We start from the raw sequence: 22224 nt of genomic DNA on the forward strand, positions 1-22224 counted from the left end.
AACCATGTTATTACTTTTGTCTAAATCATCAGAAAAACTTTCTGTTGATAACTATAACTATATACTGTGCCGAAGGCTTGTGCGACCTAATTGTGATTACTTGTTGATTTGAAGGGTCATTGTCAGTTCGTTTCAATCTTCCTATTGAGTTGATTCTACCTAGGACCCCAGGATGTAGCCATTTTTCAAAGCCTGATCAAATAAAATGTGTAAAACATTTAATTGAACATTTGCGTAGGGTATAGGCTAAGTTAGAAGATTAATCAGGTAGCGGTATGCTAGCTAGCTAAACTTATGCTAAAACCGCTATGTTTGCGTACATTTAGCTAGCTAAAATGTTTGTAACTTATAGCTTTGCTTATATACTAATATGTATACTAATTAATGGCCATAATAACAATTCAGACGACATCATCAGTTTTTTTTTTTTTTAGTTTTTTTATAACATTTTATATTTTATTTTGTAGGATTTCAAATCAGGCACAGAATAGAGAACCAATTAATAGTTAATTAAGCCAATGAAATGACTTTGAGGTCCTTCGTGGACTTCATTGTTGTTCATGACAACATGAATTCCTCAACTAAAAGTATTTTTCTTTTTTTTTTTTTTTTTAATAAATTTCTCACATGTTCCATCCCAGTTGGCTAATTTAAAGTCAGCATGAAACAGTAATTGTATTTGGCTTTTCTCCACTATTGTGACATATCTGAGTAAAATCAAGGTCCCTTACAAGGAAGGTCTGTTCACTCGGTGGGCATATTTGGAACACCTCCGGGCAGCTATTTCGGGCATTCAAGACCAAGTCCTGTCTTTTTGAATGGCAAACGGCAGCTGCAGTGACTTTATCAATCAGCGATTGGCTCTATTACTTAGAAGATGGGACATATTCCGCCATATTGTGCGTTGCAGTTTCTCCCATTCATAACAGGATTCATAATAGGAGTGAACTGTCTTTCTATATCTATTGTCTTTGATGAAACTCTTCTCAAAGAAGACAAAAATGTAGGACCGCACTTGATTTTGTCCATTTGATCATTGGATTTATAATTTTGGCAATCTCATATGTGAGTGACAGGTTTTAGGGAATATTGTTCTGCCTTCGTGCCGGTGCATGTGTCATCAGGGGAGAGATGCTGTTGCAAGGGCAAGTTAAAGGGAGGAAGTTAGTCGGGCCGAGTCCAATAACAAACGTCTAACCAATCAGCATCAGGGGGTGTATGAAGGTCGAGGAGAGAGAACGAGCAAGAGGGAGGTTTGAAACTAAGAAAAAAAACAAAAAAACAACTGCAGAATGAGAAATGGGACACAATACAAAACAGCTCAAAGGAATATCACTGGAATGAAGGTTTATGCCTGGGCAAGTGCTTTAGGACCCGGTTATATTGGAAAAGCTTTCCAGCGCTAGAGAGCTAAGAGGGAAGGCCTGAAAACTGCTTTGATCTCGCTTATCATGTGAGTACACTGGGTTTTGATTGTCTGGAGCTGCTGTGCTGTTTGCGACTAACAACGAACACTTTGTGTTTACTAGTGCGTACTGTATGTTCATTTTTTGTGCTTCCTTGTCGTTCGTTAATCAACTGCGCTTTATTTTTCGTGAAGCCTTTTGTTGCGCGTCAGCTGTGATAAACACACATCCACTCGCTTTGCGTGTGTAACAGCGGCCAGATAGTGAGAGTTGTGCAGGTAAACCACTGCACACTGACGGCTGCTAAAGAATGCTTAGCGTCATTGGTAGTGCATTCACCTCGCGTGCCAGCAGCGATCGGGCAGCGATTCGAGACCGACTCAGAGCAGGGTGGTTAGAATTGGAGTGTGAATTTTGGAGGCGGAGCAATGAAGAAAGAGGTGTGTTTTGGATTGATTTCATATATCAACAATGTCCAACAGCGTAGTTCAAATACCACTTACTGCACCTTTAATGTTTATAATTTAAGATTATGTGGGCACATGAATTAAAAAAAAAAATAATGGTGTGCATAAGTAAATTTTTATAATAAACTTAAAATAAAAAGACCAATAAAAAGCCACATCAAACCTGTAAAAGGTGTTCAAAAAGCCTGTAAGCTAGCTGTTTGGACAGTCCTTTAGGTTTCCTCTACCACTAAAGGCCCTGATAAGAGCGAAGAGGCCCACACGTTTCTACTGCAGTACTGTAAACAGCCCAAATTTGGGCAAGGATTTCAACCAGATAGTCGGGTGCCCTGAACGTGAGGCTGGTTTGTGTGTTTCCCGCTTTGTCTATGGTATTGACAAGGCAACCAGCCGTAAGACCAGGAGATTTTATGGGCAACCGTTCAAGAGGGGAACACGTGGAGAACTGTGGTTGGACGCTACTCAAGATTGTGAGTTTAGTCTGACAATGGGCACTGAAAAACCCCCTTAAAATATAAGAAAATTAGGTAGTTAACATGATTGCCGTGACCTAAAACTGTTTGCCGACTGTAGGGAGGAAGAAAGTAATGTATTGAATTGGTGAAGTTAGTATTTTTCTGTCAGTATTAGTTTATTTTTGGTTTTTCACTCTGTTCAAGTCTGTTTCATGCTTTCAAGCGCTCTTCACAAAGAAATGGTTGCATTGGTAACACATCTAATATAATATTACAATAATACAGTTTTTTTACTTCGATTTCAAAGCTGAAATTTCAGCATCATTACTCCAGTCTTCAGTGTCACATGATCCTTCAGAAATCATTCTAATATGCTGATTTGTTGCTCAAGAAATAATTGTTGACAATGGTTGTTCTACTTGATATTTGTAAACAATGATACATGTCTTTACTGTCACTTTTGATTAATGTGCGTTTTCTTAATAAAACTAAGTAAAATTTTTACTGACCTCAAACTTTTGAAAAGTAGTGTCTATATATTGTCATTGGCAGTGACAACGCTAGTCTCTATCGAGCTCTTTTGTCTCATCGAGTGGTGACATGCTTTAATTACAAACCTCCATATTTCCCTCAAGGGATTTTGGTTACCTGATGACATAATGTGTCTTTGTTTGGAGGAATAGGTTCCCACTGAAGATTAATGTTTGAGCCTGAAGCTCACTTTTGGGTTTATGAAACTGTGTTTTGCTAAGGCTCTTAATCCGAACCTTGGGTAACTGAAATGCTATATGCTGCTTGAATACTGTTTTTTGAAAGTCAGTGATTTGAATAGGTTCCTATTCTGTTAAACGTCTAGAAGGTACTCTTGCTTAGATGTTAACTCCTGTCTTTTTTTTTTTTTCTTCTTTTTTTCAGGCCTGCATAGATGATAATGTAGACATGGTGACCTTCCTGGTAGAGCATGGGGCCTGTATCAACCAGCCCGACAATGAGGGCTGGATCCCCCTTCACGCCGCCGCCTCCTGCGGATACCTCGACATCGCTGAGTAAGTACTGCTTCCGCTCCACAGAAATGAAAAGTTGTTTCTTCATCTTCAGGCAGTTTTGTGTCCTAGGGGTTGATTCTTATTATTAAAATGAACTAATTTCAACTTTTTTTTATTTTTATAAATATATATAAACCTTTATCATTTTTTTTTTTTTTTTTGCTACTTTTCCAATGCTCTTGATGTCTAGTTTTTGTTTTACCTTTGTCCCATACTTTAAATAATAAAATAAAATCCGAATTATAGCTGTAATTATCTGTATATTGTCTGATATAGCTGTAAATTGAACAAAGTGTGAAAATATCAAATTTGATCTACAGTAGTCAACATTTGAAATGGATTAAAAAAGTTAATCAAAGTTGTCCTAAGAAGAAGTATTTAGGACAACTTTGAAAGGTTTTGATCCACTTCAAATGTTGACTACTATATATTATTATACATAAGGTGCTAGCTATGAAATTAGCCTCAGTGAAACAAAGGAGTCAGCTTAAATAATGCAAAAATATCCTGTGATGCATATATACACTACTGTTTAGGATCAGTTCTAATTATTTTTTCTAAATAAATGTAAAAAAAATTAAAAATCAACAAGGATGCAGTGAATTGATCAAAACTGACAAGAGATTTATGTTACAAAAGGTTTCATTTTCAAATTAATGCTTTTCTTTTTAACTTTCTATTTGTCAAAGAATCCTGAAAAGAAATGAGTAATTTCTGCTAACCACAACTGCTTTCAGCATTGATAATAAGAATTGTTTCTTGAGCAGCAAATCAGCATATTAGAATGATTTCTGAAGGATCATGTGACTCTGAAGACTGGAGTAATGATGCTGAAAATTCAGCTTTGCCAACACAGGAATAAATTATTTATTTTAAAATATATTCAATAGAAAACATTTATTTAAAATTGTAATAATGTTTCACAATATTACTGTTTTACTGTATATTTGATCAAATAAATGCAGCCTTGGTGCACATAAGAGACATTTCAAAAACATTAAACATTTTTTTTCTAACCTCAAAATTTTGAATATGTATGTAGTACGTATGTAGACTATTGGAGATTGTTAGTAGATAAATCAAATAAAAAAGCAACATCGTGCATTTTAAGAGTCGCCCATAGTTGAAAAAACACCCACAACTTGAGAGGTGTCCAGCCAAAGCATGTGATGAAATATTTCAATGCTTAGTTGTACGTCTAGTTTCTTTTTACCCTCAGTTCATACGTTGATAGGGTTTTTTGCCAGATAATTGTATCCTGGTTGAAAGGTCAGCCCAGGTTCAAAGCCCCAAGTGACCTCTGTTCTCATGCCACACCATAGTGATGGATTAGCACCTAGCCTGTGCTGAAATCATAACTGTGGTGCATATGATTTGACTTTGACACTCGACTTAAAGGGAACCAAGTTCCATTCATTAATGAGTCATTCTTCCTGTTCTAAGAATTGATGAACATATTCTCTTCTATGAACTGATGATGTATTCTGCTGTTTAGAGCTCTGTTTCATAACCTAGTGATCTGTATTGCTGCCCGCTACCTACATACACAGCAGCCTTTCAAGGCAGTGTCCTGACACTCATAGAACCTTATAGGTGACAGATTGGAAATGCTCTACATAGGCAGCACCTCTGAAGGCCACACAAATAATGCTGCATATGAGACAATTGATTCTGAATTGATGTTGATGTTAGCATGTTGTTAAGCTATGGCACAATACTCTAAGCATTAAATGTAACTCGTACAATTTTGTTTCATTTGTCTTATATTTTTCTTCAGAATTGAATGAATGTTGATTTTATAGTTAATAGCTTTTTCTCATCTGCCATATTGAATTTTTTTTTTCCCAGCTTTTCTCCATGCGTTCTGGGGTTCTAAAGTGATTTATAATGCCATGTCAGTCGTGATAACTGTTGTCATGATCATTTCTTGATTGGAGTTCAGACTTTGTCTTAGTTGCTGTGTTGTCAGTGTTACTGTTCTATATGAAGTGGGCGTTTTTAATATTGAATTTCATGCTTGAGCTATATTGGAGGCCTGAGATCTGTATAGGGAACACAGCACTCTAGAGAAAATATCAGCTGACTTTTAAATAGGGCAAACAGTAAAACGGAACAAGCTTGCTTTTGTCCTGAATATTGAGAGTACTCTGACCTGTTTTGTGTATGTTGACAGGACTAATATTTCCAGAACCCGAAACAGCATTTGCCAGTGGCTTGTATACAAATTGGTAATATAGTTATTAAAGCCTTATTCAAATATACAATTTATTTACAAATATAAAAATTTTAAATGGACATTTCTCAATTTATTTTCTCAAACCATCCTAAATTCTTAAAATGGCTAATTATTACCCCTAATGTCCCTAAGACATAAGGTTTGGTCATATTAGCGAAATATCACGGCAAAAAAGATCCATTTTCTATTATCATTAATGTAGCAATGCATGCAGTACCGCTCACACAAAAGTCACTTTCAAACCAAGCAGCTTTGGTTGGTCAACATGACCAACTTGAACCCAATCTGTGTTGGTAATTTCCTGATCGCTTGGATTCCTATTGAAATGACTGGATTTTACCCATGGAAATTGACTGAACAGCGACAAATGTGTCAGAAACTTAATATGTATAAATTACAAATGGGCCAGGGTGGTTGATTAGTTTAGTCATCCAACAACTGACTAGGCAGTTGAGAAATTTGTAGTTTCACACCTGCCTAGTATGAATAAGCATGTTTTTTCTCTATAATTCTGAACGCCCTGCAAGATGTTTGATTCTGATATCTGTTTTGACGTTGACAGCAAATTAATCTCAGGTAAGCAAGAACAATGAAGGCACATCACATTGTTGTCGAGTGACCAGTTTCAAACAAGTTTTTAAAGAACAATAATTCAAAAGTCAAGGGCTTAGTACTTTTTGAAAAGTCATCCAGATTTTCTACTTTCAACCAAGTAGAGTTTTGCAAGAGTGTTTGATTCATATTAAGAAACTACTAGTTAAGCTGCTTTGAATATGTAAGAAGATCCAGACTGTAGTAAGGGCAGGTCTGTGTGGTCTTGTTCTCTGGTGCTGTGGTTCTTGAATCTGACATGTGAGCAGTGAGGTTCGTGAGGGCAATGAGTTGATCATGCCAAGGTCAATGCTGAAATGGTCTTTCAGACTAGAGGCTGCCACTCCTTCATAACTCTAAAAGCCTATGTACTCAGTGACATGAATATACGCTGTTAACCAGTAACAGAAGTAAAGGGTCATTTCACTGAATTTTGATTAAGATGCAAATCACCACTTGAACTCTTGAGGTTTCTGTGAAGGGAGCCCCATAAGATGAGGCCCCATTCCATTTCTTCTTTTATTTCTGCTTTTCTTTCTTTCAGAAATTCCAAGTAAGCAGCTGTCAGTTCAATTTGGATCTCTAAATGATTCTACTAATCGCACCTGTTGCCTTTGTCATGTCTTCGCAGGTATCTTATCAGTCAAGGTGCATACGTCGGTGTAGTGAACAGCGAGGGAGAAACGCCATTGGATATCGCAGAGGAGGAGGCCATGGAGGAGCTTTTGCAAAACGAGATCAACCGGCAAGGTACTGCTACCTCCCCTTGACACACATTTCACAGGCACTCCAAACTTCATCTTTCCTGACAATAATTTGGCAAGGGTGTACAAGTGTGATGTCCGCGTCATGCTGTGGTTGAGATCACTGCTTTCTGACGATTTTGAGTCAGAGTTCTTCAAATTAATTGCCTTGCACAAATGGCCAGGGGTGATATTGTGCATCATGCTAAACTTTTCCAGCTGCCGTGTGCTCAAGTTGAGGCTGCAAGTCTTGGCAGGACTCCAGTGGGTGCATTGACTCAGAATTAATATTAGAGCTGTGCTCAACCAGTAACGCAACACACAGCGCCCTTTCTCCTGTGTCCACTCTTAACCTGCCTGTCGACTTGCCTGAGTACTTGATGTCCAAGGTATATCATGCATGTGCAAAGTCATAAAGGATTTAGGGAGGTCGGTGCAGCCGGCTGTAGTGAGGTCCCTTACATAATGGAGAAACATGATCCATTTAACCCAGAGCCCATTGTAATGATCCCAAACTAGATGGAATGGTTTTTCTATTTTTGGCCTTTGCCATTCTTGATGATGAAACGGAGCCCCGCTGCTACTGAGAGGCCCTGTTCAGACATGCGTTAACAGCCTGAGGTGGTGTACAGCTCCTTGCTCACCAGGATGTATCAGCGGCAAATAATAAAGACTGGTTCAGGAGAGGAGGCAAGAGCGGCTGGTGATGGAGGCGTAGCATTTCCACTCTCTTCTATAAAAATCTGAACAGGATTCAGCTCTAAGACGAATATTCTTGTTGGTTGATAAACAGTGTCAGGGTGGTGCAACTGTCCTGTTAGCATGAAGGAGAAAAAAGCCTCAATAACAAGATAAAATTTATTTATTTTATTTTAAAGTCCGTGTAAAGCAATATTAAATGTGTTCTGAGTTTGTCAAAACAGAGTTTGTGTAATTAACAACCCAGCCAAATTTGAATGATAAAAAAAATGTTAAAGTTATCAAAATCTTGAAAAATAAGCAGTATTCTCTGCTCTCAAATGCTGGGGGCGTGTCCGCTGTCAGCGCTGAAACCACGGCCACATGTGGGAAAGCTTGCACTCATTTGTGGGCATGTACTGCGACGATGGCACCAGATGTCCGCGGGAAGGGAGGAAGAAGGCTGGAATGGGAGATAGTCTGTTCAGCCTCATTCACCAGCAACAGTCTGGTCAAGGCTCTTCTTGATATCATCGTTTTTAGGAAATTTAAATATGACAGAGCAGTTTATTAAAATATCGCAACCAGGTAATATGCATTTACGTGACGAAGGCATAGGTAGCTAGCAGACTGTATTAATTAACTGTAATGAGAGTAATTTGCAATTGAGCGGGCGAACCACTGATGCTAATGCGCTCTAGTTATTATAGTGTTAGTGGAGGGGCCATGCTCAGTGACTCCAGTACATCATCGAGCCATGATTTCAGACCTGCCCATAAAATCCTGAACACAAAGATGGTGAAAAACTGAATAACAGTCCAACTCCACAATTCAGTACTACATAGTTCACAGTCTTTGTAACGTGTTTTCAGCAATACATTTCTAACATTTATGTAAGCAATAAGGTACGAGAGGCTGTGCTGTATCGTGAATAAGTCACGCCTAAAGTGCGTTGTTAGGCCTCGAGTACCTTATTGCTTTTATAAAACGGTTACCACACAATACAAATATTAAAGCCAAAAATATGTATCAATGCAACTTTTATGAAGTAAACTTTCACTAAAGCCTTTCCTTCCGCCAGAAAAAATAGTCCCTGACCGTGAACAGCAACAGAAGTTACATTATTACGCCATTAGATGGCGGCAAAGACGGTCTTTTTGAGTGTGTCAGTCAGTGGCGAAGACTTTTACATTGAAAAGACTGAATTGTTGTGAACACGGAACAAGACTCAACTGACACAAATGCTTTAACTAGTGCTGTCAGTCACGGGAAAACCCCTTAACTGTTAAAAGGACAAGATAATACATCGGACATTTAAACAGATGTTTTATTATGAACATAGCACTGACCTGAAGGAAAATGCTAAATCTGAATGCAGGAAATAAACTCGTTCAATCGATCTCTTTCTCACAATACTCTTCTACATAATACAGTAAGCTTCAATGAACAATGTCAATTGAGAACAAACAGTTTAAGTTGCTAAGAGTGGTTGCTAAGGGTGTTGTGCAGTTATACACAGAACCGTTGGGTGAAGCGGTCATAGCCGTGTTTTATCGTGGATCAGAATCAAGGACAGGAACTAACCGTTTTATAAAATGTTTAGAAACTAATCTCTGAATTTTCTTTACACAGACTTTAAGAATTTTTTTTGCCATTTTTGCCTATATTTCTGTTTTTCTTAATGTTAAAGAATTTTGTCATTGGCCCACTTTACTGTCACACACGAATGGGGAAAGAATGATTAGTCAGTTGATATTTGACCATTTTGGGACTACAACATCAGCCAATACTTGTGCCACTTGGCCGATTAACAGAATTGGTTTTTCTCACTTTAATCTGTTTCAGAACCTACCAATAGCCTTCATTCAGTTTTAACTAGATATGTCATTCACCATCGAAAAATTCATATTGGCTGACCAAGGCATACAAATGTTTTGTGAAGAATCATATGCCTTCCTCAGGTTCAGCTTTCATGGTTTTGGCCAGCAGTAAGCCCAGTAGCTGCTGAAACATGAGCACCATCTTGGTATGCAGCAAGAAGACAATTCTCAGAGCAAAAACCGAGCTTGTGCTTGTCCTTTATCGCTCCTAACAGCTCAACATGCGGTGTGAATTTGTTGATAATTGCTCTGCCCTGCAATTTGTTAGCATTCACACTCTTTAAGAGCATGTTATATAACATTCACAATTCAGCCCACGCTCATGGGCATTCAGTGTGGCCCTGCCAATGGCAGCTGTCAGCTTGTATTTGAGGGTTGGAGACACTTCAGCTTTGGAGAAGAGGTGTCAGCATGCATGATAGACCCCTGCAGACCTCCAGCGCACAGTTCTGCATGTGCAAGTCTTAGGACTACAGAAATCACGACCGGTGAACCCTAATGTTTGAACAGCTGAAATGGATCATCCTTTTCCTTCTGATCAAGGATGCTTGTCGTTCTGTGGTCAGACTGGAACAGGAGCCCACGCTTTACTCCATGTATTGTAATATAAGACACGGCTCTATTCTCAGCTCAGAGATGGCATTATGTAACGCTAAGTATTGTATAATGCCTTCAACCTCTTTTAATGTGATTATCTTTTTTCCCACTCCCTGTCTCCTTTTGAACAAGACCCTAGTCATGAGGTTAAACTTAAGCAGAGACCACCACCACCCCCTCAGTAGGGTCATCCCTCGTACTTATTAGCCCTTGTTCATTTCCACAGGAATCAGGTGACTGAGGTGCCTCTCCCAGCCAAAGCAACAGACTTTTTTCAGCTCCTGTTGCCTGGCAAATCAGATGTCGGAGACTCTAAGTCCATCATGGATGGTGACATAATCTGTCTGACAAAAACTGACTTTTAGGATGAAGAGGATTATTGTACCTTACATAAAACAGCCTCAAAGTCTGGTATACTCACAGCAAAGTTCTTTCTTTCGTGCTTCGCCTAGGGGTAAAAATAAGTTTGAAATACCTAAGCAGAAGTATACTGTTAGCGAACATCCCGATGTTGCCCACACTACTGGGAGCAGAATTTAGATGAATATATAAATGTTCTTTCCTCTCAATAACAAAATAAACACAACAAAAATTACAACGATAAGAAAACAGCTGTCTCAGTGTCACTTTCATTTAGAATTACAACTTCAATTTCTGCTATAAAGCAGCTCTCTAGTGTGTTTGTTTTACTCATGGACGTCTCACCTCAAAGGACTTAACAGAAGAAATGGGCTGGAGCCGTAGAATATATCTACCTATTATGTAACTGCCACAGGCTAATGGTAGTTCACTTAGGCAAGCTGTTTTCAACTCCTGAAACAAACTTCGTTTTGGCTTGATTTTGTTCGAAATGATGTCACAACAGTTCATCCTTCGATTTCACTTGAACTATATCAGGGCTTAAAATGAATGTTTTATCTGCCAGCCAATGGGCTTGGCTGTTGCTCATGTGGAGATCCGTTTGTCTCTTGCTTTTTATAGTGGCTGAATATTCTCCTGGCACTCAGAGCACATTTGTTCTACCTGTTTGTATTGTTACGTGCAGCCTTGGTCTTTCAGACGAGAAAAAAGAGCCATTATGCTCATCAGCTGTCCGTTACACAATGCACTTGAACCTATTAAGAAGGAAAAACAAAGCAAAGCTTTTTTTCCCCATCTGTTGGCTGTGTTGAATCAGCAGAGCCATTGGTGACATCGCTACTTGTTCACCATTTTGAGCAATCCGCATCTCGAGAGCCTGTCAAAAGTATATCTTCAGCCTTTTGTCACGGGTTGCTGAGGAGTGTCGATGCTCCGGTTTGCACAGGCAAATAAAGAACTAATTGATACTCATAAGCAGAGATAAGTCACACGAATGGCAGCATGCATATAGTTTGGTTGTGGCATTGCAACCAAATGTCTGCTGAGACTCTAATGTTGTGTTCACAATTACATCTGGCAGAAATCACCAACCCTTATTGAATGTAAATGGCTTTTGTTAACATCCTTGAAGGCTGCGGTCACTGCTTAAAAACAGCTGGTCAGCTGAGACACATTGCTGTATACATCTGGTAGTGACCTATTTTGGTTTTTTTGTTTTTTAGTCCATATTAGTTATTTATTTATATATATATATATATATATATATATATATATATATATAATTGTTATAAAACTTGCAGAGTTAATTTTAAAATCACAAATTTAATAACAGTGGTAAAAGTAATTCTTAACAGATCTTAATATGAATATCCATCTTTTATAATACATTATAATGTTTTAATGCCTAGTAGGGCTGCACGATTTATTGCACGATACGAAAAATAACATTGAAATCGCACTTAAATGTGATTCTTAAGTCCGAAATTTTCGTATGCATTTTTTCGTATTCGTGATCCTAAAAATTCGTCAAGCACAGAGACCTTGCATATTAATGAATCCGTTGCGAAAAAATTCACAAAACAATACAAAATGGAGTCTTCAAGCAGTGAGCACAATTTAGTTGTCCTCTCTCTTAGTGCGGGGCAGTATACCAGTTCATCTGGTATACCGGTTTCAATTTCGAGACCGATATGAATTTTTCAAAAACCGCCATACCGGTGCGTAGCTGAAACAGCTGCTGTATCTATTCAATGGCCATGAAGCGCAATGTAGAGTGTATAGTGAGCGGACTTATATTAACTACATACCCTTCTTACACTAATGGAAACAACTTTATTACACAACAATAAATAACTCACAAAACTAACTGTCTTTAATACTGCAAATACCATGCAGAGCCAAATGATTTCCGCGATGCAGAAAACATGAATGAAATCACGTAATCCAGTCACAAATAGAACTTACTGTATAAAGCGGAAAGTCACAGAATTTAGCAATTTTTGGATGAATAAATCAAAAGTAGGGCTGTACAATGAATCAGATATCGATACGGACTAGTGTCTGTGAATATTAAAGCTAAAAAAGACTGCTGTTGAAATTTGAAGTCTGTATGAATGAGCGCCGCATTTTCGTCTGCTACTAGACATACTGAAGCATGCGTGACGCTCATGATGATTTCAGCGTCTGCTGTCTCATTCACTATACACATGAACTTCATCTGCAGAGCTGCTCTTAGGGTCACTTTATGAACATTTCACCGTTTAATTTGATAAAACTATCGACATTTGTCTTATCATATACACAGGAAGTCAAACGTCTTCACAACCATATCAAAATAAAAAGTTCGGTATAACTTGAAATAACAGAAATATACTATTGTACAATCGAGTGTACCCCAATTAATAGAGATAATAGCCTAATAATAATAACACCATTTATTAACACACAAACTCAAAGGTATTCATTGAAATTACAGATATTGCACAGTAAAAATGTAGCCTACTTATTAATATTAATTTAATTAAAGTAATTTGATTACGTTTTAAACTAAATTATCTTTATGAACTGATTTGATTACACTTTTAAAAACATTGTTATTTGTCCACCTGTGATAATATTTGTCTTTATTCTTTTGCCAATAAGTGAGATTTAGTAGCTAGTGAAGGTAGAAACAAATGAAACTTTGGTACTGCAGGTGTGGAGGCTTTACTTGGTCTATCCCATACTTCACCTTTCATATTTTTTTATTTCATTTTATTTGTCAATGTTTATATAATATATTCCCTGTACTCCTGACAGTAAAATATGCCCAAAAAAAAAAAAAACAATCTTAAAAAAAAACGTGATACAGATTTTTAGTCATACTGCCCAGCACTACTCTCTCTTCTTAAAAAGAGAAAAAGAAAGAGGAAATATTGGGTCCATCCAATCCCGAGATTACATAGAGAGAAAGGAGAGTTCCACCTCAAGGAGCTGCGTGATTATCCCAAGCGTTTCAAAGTTTACTTCAGGATGTCAGTGGCTCAGTTTGATGCTTTGCTACTGGCACAATCTGTCTTTATATTCTGTCTCTTTGTATTCTGCACTTTGTTTGTCATACAGTGCTGCTGCATTGTGCTGTAGACGACGTGGATCAACTTGTCAGATGGCATTCGGGATTTTGGCATTCGCGTATGGTGGCTCTGAATTGTCAATGCGAAAAACGGAAAGTTTTGACGAAAGTTTTGGAGGCAGTGTGCAAACGTGATTGATACAACGTGAGGTCGTATTTATTTTTCGCGAAATTTCGCATGCAAATTTCGGACTCAGTGTGCAAAGGCTTATAGTGCGATTATGAAATCACAAAGGCTTCGATTATTTTTATTTTTTTTATGCGCAGCTTGTCAATGAAGTATGGCTCCAAATGCTCATCCATCTGAAAGCACTGCACATTTGAGTCTCTTATGTACATTTGAAAAAGCAACACGCGTCAAACATCTTTCCAGACATGAGAAGCATTTATTAACATCTTGTCCAACAAAAGACAACATTTAATAACGTTTTTACTCCAAACTCACATTTTAATGACAGTTGAGCATCCTTCTGTGAGATGATGTAGCTTCTTACACAGAATAAGGCAGTCGTGTGTTTATTAGTCATGTTTAATCAATCAAAGCGCTTCAATCTTCTGTTTATTCAGCTACAGTGATAGTATGATGAGTTAGAGTTTTTGTGCAAGAGCGCCCTCTGGCTTTCAGATGGAGCAGCATTTACTACTGATCACAGAGCCGTACAGCTCTGACAAGCTGCGCATAAAATAATCACAGCCTTTGCCAAATCGCATGCGGTTAAAATTTGCGAATTAATTGTGATATATCGTGCAGCCCTAATGCCTAGGTGTTACAACATTATAAGAGTTGTTCATTTAAAACTGTATTACAACAGTTTTAAATGGATAAATTTTACTTGTAGTGTGCTTTATTTTTATTTTGGTTATCAGCTAAAGCATTGAATCTAATTACAGGGCTCAATATTAAGCCTTGTTATTGTGCTTGTCCTTCTGTCAATTAAATTGGTCATTCACTTGTCTGAGTAAAAAAGTTATTGTCTGGAAAGATAAAAGGACTTAAATCAGCATATTTGTGGTATTTGCTCCCTTAAATTTATTTCCAGGGCGTTTTTTTACCTTTATAAAGTGCAATTTTTTTCCTAGCCTTAAATGCATGTCATCTTTCATGTCAAATTCTTAAATCTTATCAAATTCAATAATAAGGTACTATATTTTTTGTTATTGACATTTTAATTGGGCTACTTGCCCGGTCAGGCAAGTAAAATTCTTTCACTTGCCCCTTATCCACTCATGTTAATGAGTAAATGTCAAGCACTGAATTATCAGCTTATATTTGGGTCAGTGACAAATATGGTGCGGCAAGATGAGAAATTCAAAAATCTTTTAAAAGCATGCATCAGGTATGTTAAAATGTGTATATAATGCATCTATGTTGATTTTATGTTAATAAAAATGACATTTGCACAATTTTTTACTAAAGTTAAGAATGAATGTACCTGAAAATGTCAAATGGTATAACCGCCAAAGAATGAGAAATATTAAATATTTTATCCACCTAGATGGCATGTAAGCGTACTTATAGAAATATATACTTCAATTTAAAATATCAAATTAAAAATAATTTTATTAGTTATCGCTAAATGTAAATTTTAATGTGTTTTTGCAATATTTGGTGGGACATATGCTGAAAACACATCTGTTTTCTAAATAATCTTTGACAAATTATGTAAAAATTGTTAAAAAACCATGTTATTACACTAAACTAGATGATTACATTTTATTCCACATTAATTTTTCTGTATATAATTGTATTTTTATGAAAAATGCTGGTTACGCCAATTGACACAAACCAGTTACACCACCTGACCATGTTGCTTCTACAGCCAAAGGCCATTGTTTGTTGAACAAATTGACACTGAAAATCTAGCATGACAGTCAGCAAGTTAAGTGGTTTCAGTGATGAAAAACATCTGGCAACAAATAATCATAGTAATGAACAGTGAAATCATGTTTCGTATATTTTACAGTTAAAGGGTTAGTTCACCCAAAAATGAAATTTCTGTAATTAATTACTCACCCTCATGTCGTTCCACACCCATAAGACCTTCGTTCATCTTCAGAACACAAATTAAGATTATTTTATCTCCCATAGAAAGCAACGAAATTACCCCTTTCAAGGTCCAGAAAGGTACTAAAGACATCGTTAAAACAGTCGATGTGACTGCGATGGTTCAACCTTAATGTTATGAAGAGACGAGAATACTTTTTGTGTGCAAAAACAAAACAAAAATAGCAACTTTATTAAACTATTTTGTCTCTTCCCTGTCATTCTATTATGCTGTTGATGTGGTAAACACAGTGCAGCAACTCCAGGTTTTACGTCAGAACACCAGCTCATTATTGGCCGGCTCCTGCGTCAGTATCACACGCATGCGCTGTGCTGGTCACGTGATCAGCTTTGGCCAATACTGAGCCGGCATTCGGACATAAACAAGGAAGCCTTCACTGTGCTTACTGCGTCACCTGCATGAAGATAATGACAGGGAAGAGAAGAGATTGTTGAATGAAGTCATTATTTTTTTGTTTTTGCGCACACAAAGTATTCTCGTCTCTTCATAACATTAAGGTTAAACCACTGCAGTCACGTTGACTGTTTTAACAATGGCTCTACAACCTTTCTGGACCTTTAATGTGGTCATTTCGTTGCTTTCTATGGGAGATTAAAAAAAACCCTCAGATTTCATCAAAAATATCTTAATTTGTGTTCTGAAGATGAACGAAGGTCTCACATGTTTGGAACGACATGAGGGTGAGTAATAAATGACAGAAATTTCATTTTTGGGTGAACTAACCCTTTAAGGAACAATATCTGATAACAAGAAATCATCAAAGTGATGAACAGTGAACTCATGTCTCACATTGTTATTGCAATTAAGAAAAAATATCTGATAGCAGGATCAGAATTCACTTGTGCTCTGTGATGAGCCACTGTTTCCTTGCTTGAAATTATATCAGTTTATCTATTGGGGGAAAAGGGGCTCTGTTATGTCGTTTTAATTATAAAATAATAGAAATTTAATGAATTGTATTTTATAGATGTAAATTGTAGTCTTTGGTTAAATGCACAATATGTAAGACTTTTGGATTCAAATATCCAAAAACCACTTGAACAATGTTATATATTTTGTTGACTTGTGTACTTATATTATGCCAGGTGTTTCCAAGAATGTTTAAACCTAGAGAAATATGAAATTATTACCAGGACACGAGCCGTGTCCGTGCGTCTCCTATCAATGACATCATACCAGCGTTAACCTCGGTTTCTGGTTTTATTTTGTTGAAACCATGGAAACACCAAAGACGCTTTAATATATTATGTATTTTATTAGACAGTTGAGCAACTGTTTGGATACATTCATCGACAGAAAACTAATCATGTTTAAACACGTTTAGTCTTATTGTTTAAATCTTGTTTTCTTGATTTACTGCAAGTACGTTTTACCATGCCTAATATGGATCTAGCTTAGTGTGCAACAAGTGTCTCATAGCAGCTGCCGAGCGAACGCACAGTGTAGCATCATAACAAATTTCAACATATGATAAATATGATAAAACATAAATATGATAAAACAGAGCTGCTTTACCCCACATACGCTTGACTTGAAGAAGCAGAAGCAGCGACTGCGGCATAATAAAAGCTCCGCTGCTCTCGATACGTTTGTCGCGCTTGTCTCTCATTAGCAATCACTCCATGATTTTATGTTGCTTACATTTTTAAGTGAATGGAATAGAAATATGCATTGAAGCTAAACATTTCAATGTTAAACATTAATGTTCTAAACATTAATGTTGTGCAACATAATTATATTTTATTTTACTGACTTACAGAGCTTTAATAATAAAGTTGTGGAAAAAGCACCACTTTCTCAAAAAAATAAAACATTAAAAAATTTGAAAATAGTTCCAAATAGTAGGTTCGTTTATATTACATCATTAATCAGCACCATAAACTAGTGATTTTGACTAAATTTGCCCCTAACAGAAAGGCTTGTAATAGAAGTCAAACGGTGTAACTGGTTACACCATTTGACATTTCAATTTAAAATCAAATTTGACAGGTATTATCATGGACACTTATGTAAGCACATGGCCTTGGTGGAAATATTTCAAATGTAATTTTTAAAGTTAATACACATTTTTATAATAATGATGAATTATCAATGTATTCATGGGGTCATACCATTTGACATGAATATCTAAGAATACCTGACCATACCCTAAAAATGTCAAATTATCTCATATTTTAAAGACAGTTACTAACCTTTGCATGCAGCAGTTAGTGTCACCAGGGGTCTTTCTCTGTGATATAATTTCCTGTCACATGGTTTTCTTGCACAATATTAACAAAATGGCTCCTTGAATGGTGGTTACACCACCTTGACACTTCAGGAATTTGACTTCACTCCTATGATTCCCCAAATTATTTATAATATTCAGAACAATGGTGTTAAATTTATTTTTATTTACTATTAAATTGTTCTAATGTAAGATTATGCCAAACTAGCTGATATGGTGTTTTATTGAGAATTTCACCTTTTTTAAACAAGATCAATTATTTGGTACTAAGTTTTTACGGTTACACCACATTGACATTTTGCAATCAATCCCCAAATATTCGTTCAATTTATTAAAACCAGAAATTTTAGACTTGGTCCTCAAAAAAGAGAATCTATGCAAGTAATTTGCTAATTTATTTAGCAATTTTTACCCTTTTAAATTTAATTAAACTATATGGACACAAAAAAAATGTTAATACTACTTGTAAATGAATTTTAAGCGTTTGATTTTGAAGAAACTGTACTTGTATTTGGAGACCCGCTGTACCCCTATTACCAACCTCTTAACTTGGCAGCAAATACAAATCTCTCAAGAGTTTGAAAATTACTGTCTAGACATCACCTATTTACACCAGAAAAGCCTATGATATTCAGGCTTCACTTGATGAAGGCATGTTCTTAATACTCGTAATTTCTTCCCACGATCGGAAATTTGCACAGGAATTCCTACAGATTTCTGTCCTGTAGATCTGTCTTTTTCATGCCGCTGGCTTACTTCCAGCTTTCTTGTCAAATTTTGGCCCCATCTCTTCAGCTAAACTGATCAAAATCTGTCTCTTCAATCACCTCACAGTTCACTTCCCCCAGCAGCCGCACCTGCCGGACATTCACTTGGTCCTGTAGCCATATAAGGGACATGGCATGCTCCTCATTTGTAATCTGAGATGCCTCCTTTTACGTTCATTATTCTGACAAAAATGGAAGGTCAAGTAGCAGTCAGTTATCTTTCTATATATAAAGCTTTGACCTTGTTTTGGTACTCAGTGGAGATGTTGCTAAGCATTTTGAGGCATGATTAATGGTCGCTTACTTCAAAGTTATATACTTTGAAGTTTCTATTGTTGTTTCCGGTTTTAGGATAATGCTGTTCAGGTCTCTACATGCCTGAGTGAATGTGAGGGTATATAGACTAAAGGTACAGTGCCCTATTTGGCAGTCCTCCAATATGAAGTAGTTTACATGTTGTGTTTTAGAAACAATTAAAGCAATTTAAATAGTTCACATTCTAGGGTTTAGTTTGTTAAAATCATTAAATAAAATTATTTTGTACTGTCAATCAGATAGTAGTCAAAGAAGCTATTTTATTTTATAGGTATTTTTTACTTGATATTGTATTAATAGACACTTTTTTTCTTCACAAACATAACCTTTGTCACTATTATAGACACACCAGTCATTCCTGTACTGTTTATCTTGCTGCACTGTAGTCAACATAGTGACCCCTTTGGTTGTTAACTGCAGTTAAACATGAGCTATTCAGCATGATTAACACATCACAAAATAATTAACCATGTTGAAGTATCCTATATTTTGCTTTTTGAATGATTGGCTTTGGATATCCTGCAGTTTAGCCAGGTCAAGTATATGTACTAATCCTAAGGATCTGCCCCTCCCTCCATCTTGCTTCAGGCGTGGATATCGAGGCGGCCAGGAAAGAGGAGGAGCGGATCATGCTAAGGGATGCGCGACAGTGGCTTAACAGCGGCCAGATCAACGACGTCCGGCACGCCAAGTCTGGGGGGACCGCACTACATGTCGCTGCAGCCAAGGGATACACTGAGGTTTTAAAGTAAGTAGAAAGATTTTGCCATTTTGCCATCCACAAAGGATTCAGGAAATCTGTGATAATATTTGTCTTTATTCTTTTGCCAATAAGTGAGATTTAGTAGCTAGTGAAGGTAGAAACAAATGAAACTTTGGTACTGCAGGTGTAGAGGCTTTACTTGGTCTATCCCATATTTCACCTTTCAACTTTTCTTGGTTCTTGTACACAAGACGCGACAGTATGTAACCTGTTTATCTGTCTCCATTACAGTAGATTATCATGAGCTGTTGAACAAACACTGTTCAAGATGTGTGGCAGGAGTTAGGCAGTGTCTCTGTTTATGGTGCTTTCAGCCTTTCGATGTCAGAGTTGAATGACTGTGACAACTGCTCCATCTGCCGCTGCACCAAAACAACGGGATTGTAACTGGATAGACTGTTTTGTTTTGGTGTGTGGAATCTCAGAAAACTTCACATCTAATGTGTATTTTTATGTGTTGACAACTAAATGTTGGCATGCATAACATGCCTTCTAGGCAATGGAAAAATGAGCCCATTGGTCTACACAATATCCCAGGCCTTTGGAAAATGAGGCCAAGCTTAGATTGCGGCACCAAAATCCAAGAAACCCAGATTTGTCTAATCTCATCATGTTATTTCTGTCGCTCTGTTTGCAGGCTTTTAATCCAAGCAGGGTATGATGTAAATATTAAAGACTACGATGGCTGGACTCCGCTCCACGCTGCTGCACACTGGGGCAAAGAAGAGGCCTGCCGGATACTAGTAGAACATTTGTGTGATATGGACATCATCAATAAAGTGGTATGGGTTTTATGGTTCTGTCTGTGCTATTAGCTTCTGTGTAGTCTTCTTCAGAATCTGAACTACAATTAAAATGTCTCTAATTCGAATTGCATTTTGGTTCTCAGGGTCAGACGGCATTTGACGTAGCTGATGAAGATATCTTGGGATATTTAGAAGAGCTGCAAAAGAAACAGAATCTGGTAATTTCACACTTTTGGCATAATTCGTAAACATAATTCGGCTTTGTTCTGTAGCCTTAAGCTGACGTGTTCTGTTTGTTTTTAGCTTCTGAGTGAAAAGAAGGATGTTAAGAAGTCTCCTTTAATAGAAACTACAACTACTGGGGACAATAATCAATCTGTGAAACAACTGAAGAGGTAAATGGCTCCTGCTCACTGGAGAGAAACCACCATGATGTGATTGATATACTGTTTGCCCAATGTCTTGACCTTATTATAAATGTCGACTTGGGGCGCTTTCACACTAGAGCTTTTGGTGTGGACACATCATTGGTTTTTCATCATTGGTTGGTTGATATGATAGCGGTTTTTCCAAACTCAGATGCGCAAGTGGTCTGGGGTTCAGGTCTGGTAGTATAAACTCAATCAATTTTAAATGGCAAAACCACTATTGAGGACATATAATTTGCATCTTTGCACGCACATGCTCATGCTCATTACACTAATTAACACAATTTTCATAGCTACACATTTCAGTTTGGACCTAGTGAGTGAATAAGATGTGAAAACAGCCTAAGGACCCGTCCACACGGAGACGAGTTTAGTTGTATACGCAAAAATTTTGTATCGTATAGGCGTTTCGTCCAGACGGATCTGGCGTTTTCAGAAGGTGAAACCGCTATTTTTTTGAAACCAGGTTTCAGAGTGGATAAATCTGAAAACGACGCCCTTGCATTTTTGTGTGTACAGCCAATCCATATATTTTGTGAAAAGATGTCATCACCCCACGTCTCGACCCTAGTCAGACACCGCTAACAGCACAAAACAGCAACAACAACAACAATAGCGGACTACATGCTTGTGTTCGTGCTGCAGAAGCTACTGAGCCTATTAGCTTTACTAAAATAAAGCTTCATTTCTAAGCTTTACTAAAGTTTGTATACAGCGCGCAAGCTTTATGCACATGCTCCAAGTCTTATTCTCCATTTTTAGTGTATCTCTGTGGCAGAATTACAGCGCCCCATACTGATCTGGCATGTATACTACATCGTTTTGAGTCAGTTTCAGTGGTTTTGTGTGTACGCAGATATTTCTTGAGACAAGGAAAAAAAAAAAAGATCGGATAGGGAGAGCTCTGGCTTCGTGTGGATGTAGCCTAAATGACATATATAGAAAATATTCGCTAACCGTTTGTATCCCAGAATATTTTTACCCCAAAACCTAATGAAAAAGTTTAGTCGACTGAATCAACTCTTTAAACAAAAAAAATCAGCCTAGCTGATCCAGAATCAGGAATATTTACGGCACGCAGCTGAATGCATAGCCTTTCAAAGTATATACTTCATTTGATAGAAAAACAAGCAGATGACAAATAATATTTGAAAGTTTCATCTTTGTCCAGTGTCTGTGTTATTTCTCTCCAGAAGTTACAACTGATAAAAATACATGTGTACTGTGTACTCTTTTAAACTGTTTAAAACTCTCTTATTGCCCTCAGAAAATCATTTAAATTTTATGGATTGTGATATTGAGCTTGTGTTTGCTATGTAAATAGTTAGTCCTGATGCTAAC

General features: G+C 37.2%; 2 protein-coding genes across 8 annotated transcripts in view; both read left to right on the forward strand.

The window, feature by feature from the left end:
- ppp1r12a (protein phosphatase 1, regulatory subunit 12A) overlaps positions 1–22224 on the forward strand; it is an 82859-nt gene that overhangs the window by 29649 nt on the left and 30986 nt on the right. For all 7 annotated transcript variants that reach the window (XM_051891159.1, XM_051891155.1, XM_051891153.1 and 4 more), the window contains exons 2-7: positions 3244–3374; positions 6833–6951; positions 19535–19694; positions 20347–20491; positions 20599–20673; positions 20759–20850. In XM_051891159.1, the coding sequence (XP_051747119.1) occupies positions 3244–3374; positions 6833–6951; positions 19535–19694; positions 20347–20491; positions 20599–20673; positions 20759–20850 (722 nt within the window). The remainder of the gene's footprint in view (positions 1–3243; positions 3375–6832; positions 6952–19534; positions 19695–20346; positions 20492–20598; positions 20674–20758; positions 20851–22224) is intronic.
- LOC127510966 (fish-egg lectin-like) overlaps positions 7996–22224 on the forward strand; it is a 736337-nt gene continuing 722108 nt past the window's right edge. Inside the window, exon 1 of the mRNA XM_051891170.1 lies at positions 7996–8000. The gene's annotated coding sequence lies outside the window, so the exon portion shown is untranslated. The remainder of the gene's footprint in view (positions 8001–22224) is intronic.

The sequence above is a fragment of the Ctenopharyngodon idella genome, chromosome 4, assembly GCF_019924925.1.
Source record: "Ctenopharyngodon idella isolate HZGC_01 chromosome 4, HZGC01, whole genome shotgun sequence".
Lineage (NCBI taxonomy): Eukaryota > Metazoa > Chordata > Actinopteri > Cypriniformes > Xenocyprididae > Ctenopharyngodon > Ctenopharyngodon idella.